Raw genomic sequence first — 5,586 nt, 5'->3', positions numbered from 1 at the left:
TCAGCAGGATCCCCAGCAGAGACTTCAAGTCTGTGCCACGGCTCTACACATGTAGCTTTCTCTTGTGTGTATGTACCTTACTCCTGACCCTAACCTTATTAATCTGATTGCAAAAATTCAAAGCTTGAATGTTGTGTGCTGGCCAAGAAGGTAGGATAAGAGGGAAAGGCAATAGCAGCTCGAAGCCATCTTGCTGCATCAGATGGCTTTCAGAAGTCAACGCATCCCTTACTGAAGTCACAGGAGATGCAGACATTCAGTTGCCAACAGTAGATGCCTACAGACTTACAGCAATCATCTCTTGCCACACATTCAGGCCAGCTTTCATCATGCACTAACTATGTGCTGCTCCTCCACTGGGAAAGGTCTTCTCCGGCTGAGCTGAACCTGGCTCACCAGTACAGATATTTGCACTCCAATAGCAAAAATAACGGTGAAGAGGGTGTTGGGAAATGAAGAGGTTGGATGTAAATCTTTCAAAACCACACCTTTTACACCAGCCCTGAGCCATGATTAAAAATGGAGTCACTGTTGGAAGAGGTGATTTTTTTACATTTCTAACGGTAAAATTTAGCCACCTTACACTGAAAGAATATTCTGGTCACAAATGGCTCAAAGAACTCTTGTTGGGATCTGTTGAGGTTCTGAGTAAAGGTGTTTGGGCAGTGTTGCTCCTGCATTTCCTTCTGCTTTCAGCTCAGTTTGGAGGCTCCAGCCTCTGAGCTACTAGAACTAGTCTCTGCATCCCTGCTTGTACTACCGAGAGTCAGAGCAAATTGGGTCTTTAATCAGCAGATATCCCTTACCTGGTTGCCATTCTGGAGAAGGTTGTCTTTGCATCGGAGTTTCTTTTCCAAGTCCTGAATGAGGGCCTCTTTTGTTCCTCGAATTTCTTGGTCTGATGTCTTCTGCATAGAGTTGATGCTAGCTTGTTTGTTATACATTGGTTGTGAGTAACTACTTGTGCAGGAAAAGAAAACAAAGTTATTCCTGTAAGCCTGCTTGACTGTTTACTACAGCTTCATAGAATACACACAAAAATGTGAACCTGCTACCTAGAGACTGTGGTTCAAATGAACCTGTAAAGCATTTGGGAGATAGATAGGCTAGGTGATGTAATTGAGTATCAAACACTTAAGGGGAAGCATCATGGTCTAGCCAAGTCATTGAGTGTCCTCCCACAGCACTCTCCGAAGTTTGCTGTAGGTCGCTGTTCAGCATCCCTACATCTTGTAGTGGCCCCTGACCTGACTTGGCTGTGTGCAGTAAGGCCAGCAGTGTTTTGAAGGAGCCACTAACTCCACTGAGTAATGTGAGTCTGTCCAGGAGCAAGTTCTCCCTCAAGAACTGCATTTCTCTACAATTTCCATTGTTGAAAAGGTCCTGGGTGCTGCAAGTCCACAGCAGGATCACAAACTAGTTGGTTAGGTATGAGCAAATAGCTTATTAGTTGCCCTCTTCTTCTTGGTCCCAAAAAGTTACTTCATATAGCATTTCTGTCCAGAGGTTCAATAGCCAAGCTTACCCCAAGCTAGGCTGGGTCTTTAGGAGCCCTTGCTACAACCCCCCACATAGCCTGATCCTGTAATCCATAGTCAAGAGACACAATTGAGTCTTGGAGTTAGATAGTAGACTTGGTTCTGAAAGATGCTAGGAAAAGAGGAGCAACCCTCAAAATGGGTTGCGAGGGTCTGCTAGAGATCACGGCACTCTGCTGACAGGATCTAGTCCAGTTCGTTATACGCAGTGGGGCCTCATATACTGTAGTTTTGTTCAGCAGCTATTTCTATTCAAAATCCTCTTCCTCTTGTCACTTGGGAATTCGTTCTGCTGATTAGAATCGGGTAGAAGGGTTATAATTCTGGTACATATTCCCACCACTGCTTGGACTTAATAACTTGCCCAAGTTATAATTTAAAATCTTTAATAATTTGCCCAACGGATTAATATGTGTCACATCCCCGTTTGCCCATTTATAGGATGATTAGGAAAATAATTCCTCAACTCAGAGGATGTTGCATTTAAGAGCAGCTTGTATGAAAAGCATATTGAGGCACCAAAGCCCTTTGCTATGAAACCAAACAAGCCCACGCTACACACACAAAACCCAGCAGTTACTCCAGATGTGTACCTAACGCCCACACGCTCCTCCAGTACTTTAAGAAACACTCCTGAGTGCCCCAGCTAGCCCGCTCTGTCTTACCTTTCCACTTCCCACACTGCTGCGGTTCAAAAAACCCTCAGAAACATTCAGATTTCCTGAATACAAACTGACACTAAAACCTGAATTTCTCTCCATGCCAGCAGGACCCGCCTGCCCCTATCACCTTTCCAATAGCCTCGGCTGAGTGTTTGTTGCATATTCCACACTGACTTTCCGCAGGACCTCCAGCTGATATTGGCAAGAATACAAGTTGGTGAGAAGGCAAGACCCAGCTCCCTTTGAGATCTCACTGACCTTGGGAGATACTTGGATTGCAGCCCAAAGGCAAAATGATATAATACCTATTCAGGAAAGAATTTGGTCTTTGGTCTGAAGGGGTAAAATTTTCAAGTGGCTGCCTTTCTGTTAGCACATATGATTAATGGAAACTGAGTTGTAGGTGAGTGTAGAGTCCCATCGTGATGTGGAACCTGAAAAGATTTACTAGGAATCTTAAAGTTGTTTATATGTGGGAAATACTACTGCCTTCCCCCCGTCTCCCCATTCATAAGCCATGTTTGTTGAGAGGAATTAATTTGAGATGGGTGTCCATCTTCTCTTCTGGATACCCTTAAACAAGAGATTTAATCAAATTAAACTGTTCAAATTGACACCAGAAAACCTGCACAGCAGCCAGTGACGTGACTTCGGTGCAGTTTAATTCCTGGTGGACACCCATCTCTCCCACACAGACACCAAGGGCAAGCCTCCTAACCCAATTCATGCAGAGTCCTGCCTCGAGAATCAGAAGTCAATGGGAGTCGCACCATTGACTTCGACCAAGCTGGCGTTTCACCGGATGGTTGGATTTGGGATGGTCAGTGCATGGGAGATGCCAGGCCAGAGGAAAGCAAGGGGAGGTTAGAAGCCCATATATACTTACTGAGGTTCCATGGGAGAAGGAGTTTGGCTGTTATAGTCGGGCTGTGAGGGTAGCACTGAGCACAGGAATGCTGCGGGGGGTTGGTTAGGCATGGATATAAGCCGTTGCCCGGATGATGAGCTAGCAGGAGACTGCGCAGATGCAGGTGTGACGGGATATGTGGATTCCTTAGGGGCACTACAGGAAGGTGAGGAGAGCGTGATTGAAGAGCTCAGCGATGACGAGGAGGAGAATTTCTGCCCACTTGGGTTACGAGGCTGTATTAGGATGGAGGACTGTTTGATTTGTCTGCTTGACTCGGCAGAGGCTGCAGATCCCGGAGGCTGCTGTTGCCCTTGACACACATTCTTAGACTGGATAAAGTGTTTTGGACGTTCGTAGTTAAACATGGTTGGTTGGCACATAGAGGAAACTGATGGGAAATTAGGGACACTCATAGGAGAGGTTTCGCGGCTGTCCTGCGTTTTTGTTGGTGATAACTGGCTTTGGATAGGTGGCTGGTAAAAACTAGGTGGTAGGCCACGAAAGCTTTCTTGGCTGGGCTCCTGGAGAGAAAGGAACCCTTGCCTTGCAGAATAGAGGCTTTCTTGGTGTGGATTTTCCCTTAAGGAAGACAATACAGATAAAATAAATTGTACATCACCATTTGAGTCACAAAAATACTGTCTCATGAGCAGTCATTAGCAATCCAAAAAGTATGAAGTTCAGGCAACTGACAATGCTTAAGCTTAAAATAAAGAGATTTAGGATTGATTAGAACTATTCCAGAACTGTACCAACATTTTGGATTACAGTAAGAAGTCATGCACTCTATCAGACTCAGGTGCAGTGCTCACCACAGCTATCTTATCTGCAAGAGCCCAGTAAATTCTAAAAGAAATAGCAATTGGTTTATTGAGATGACCCACCACCTGCCTAAGTCTACAGATAGCTGTAGATACTACTACTAGGCAAGGTAATTTGCCACATATCATCTGAACTAAAGATCTCTGGATCCTGCATGTTTGTGCCCTGTCAAAATACTAAATGTACTATTACTTGGAGAATGGGTTATTTGTGCTGAGAAATTCCTTACACTATAGGGAAGCATGAAACAGGTTCCACTTTCTTTTAAGCCTAAAACTAAACCTTTGAAACCAAGTATCTGGATTTCTTCTCTAATGGTTTTTTAATTCAGAGCTTTTTATATCCAATTGAGATTTGAGATTGGAATGCCAAGGACTGTGCTTCTCCATTCAAAATGATTTCCTGAGATTTGCTGTTAGGGCTAATAATTGCCAGAATGACATTGCTTCAGGATAAAGTAGGGCAAGCAGAGCTGCTCAGTGGTCCTTCATTTATTTTGCGGGTCCTTGATATCTAAACCTGGGCTTTCCATCAACTCAAACCCCAGGAAAGTCTCATTAGAGTGAACTGAGCAAGTTTTTTAAAACTCACAAACAACTCCAGCTCCAGGATAACTAAATAACCCCCCAAAATAAACATAAAGCTACTAATAAAAAATGGGAATATAAATCCACACAGTTACATGTGCTGGAAAAAATTGTAATCTTGCCGCACTGAGATCAGCTGTTTTGCTGCTATATATACACAGTATATTGTATTCCTCTCCTCGGAGAGCCCAAAGAAGGACTCCACCAGGTCGTAAGTTCCCATGGGGGGAGATCAACTGAAGCCATCGCTGTCGTTTTAAAGATTCAAAGCTTTCACTTCCTAAAGGTAATTATCAATATTAGTTGTAAGTTAACTGTAAGTAAACAGAAGTTTTCTAGTAAAAACTTCCTAGCTTCCCCTGTGTCATGCTCTTGGAATTTGAAGCTGGCTGAAAGTTTTGGAGCACATCCACACTGTGTTCTCATTCACTGGTGCAGAAAACTCGTTGAATCTTGTTTTTATACCATTTTTGTATCACTGCCTGTGTAGAGATTCATTCATTTTACCTACAGGCTATGTACAGAAACTGGCATTTATATTGTTTTCTAGAATATTGCACTTAAACAAGACACGATGCACAGATTTGCTTGTCACAGCAATGGAGAAGTTGCATTTTCCTCAAATCATTCCACCTTGATTTGGGTGGGGAAAAAAATATCTAAAGAGACTTTTGACCTTACAAGATGAAAACAATAAGTAATAACAAAGGTACTTTGCTTTAAAAAAACCCCAACCTTTTTTTTTTTTACTTTTGTTGCCTCCCACGTTACCTTTGACGCCACCGCACCTTGAAAGTCCATTTTCATCCCGCGTTACGCAGCGCACTGCTATGCCTCCCTAACCGGCTTCGAAGTAAAAAGTGACGTGGAAAAAAAAAAAAACAAAAACAAAAAACCACAGCACCCAAACCGCAAAGCCCCAAACCACAGCACCTTACCTACAGCCTAGGAGTTGTCACCTGGGCTTTCGCCAGTACTTGGGGAAGGGGCCGTCATGCACCGACCCGGACTGTCATAGCAGCCCTCTGCGTAGCGGTGTAAGACCCCGCGGCTTTAACGTGCTGCCA

General features: G+C 43.8%; 1 protein-coding gene across 1 annotated transcript in view; it reads right to left on the bottom strand.

Moving 5' to 3' along the window:
* MYOT (myotilin) overlaps positions 1 to 5,586 on the bottom strand; it is a 13,916-nt gene extending 8,330 nt beyond the window's left edge. The window contains exons 1-3 of the mRNA XM_010282984.1: positions 5,458 to 5,586; positions 3,087 to 3,689; positions 807 to 957 (exon numbers count right to left, since the gene is read on the bottom strand). Of these exons, the coding sequence (XP_010281286.1) occupies positions 807 to 957; positions 3,087 to 3,523 (588 nt within the window). The 5' untranslated portion in view covers positions 3,524 to 3,689; positions 5,458 to 5,586. The remainder of the gene's footprint in view (positions 1 to 806; positions 958 to 3,086; positions 3,690 to 5,457) is intronic.

This window comes from Phaethon lepturus, unplaced genomic scaffold, assembly GCF_000687285.1.
Source record: "Phaethon lepturus isolate BGI_N335 unplaced genomic scaffold, ASM68728v1 scaffold36472, whole genome shotgun sequence".
Lineage (NCBI taxonomy): Eukaryota > Metazoa > Chordata > Aves > Phaethontiformes > Phaethontidae > Phaethon > Phaethon lepturus.
The sequence above is the reverse complement of the archived record's forward strand: the minus strand, read 5'-3'. Positions and strand labels throughout refer to the sequence as shown.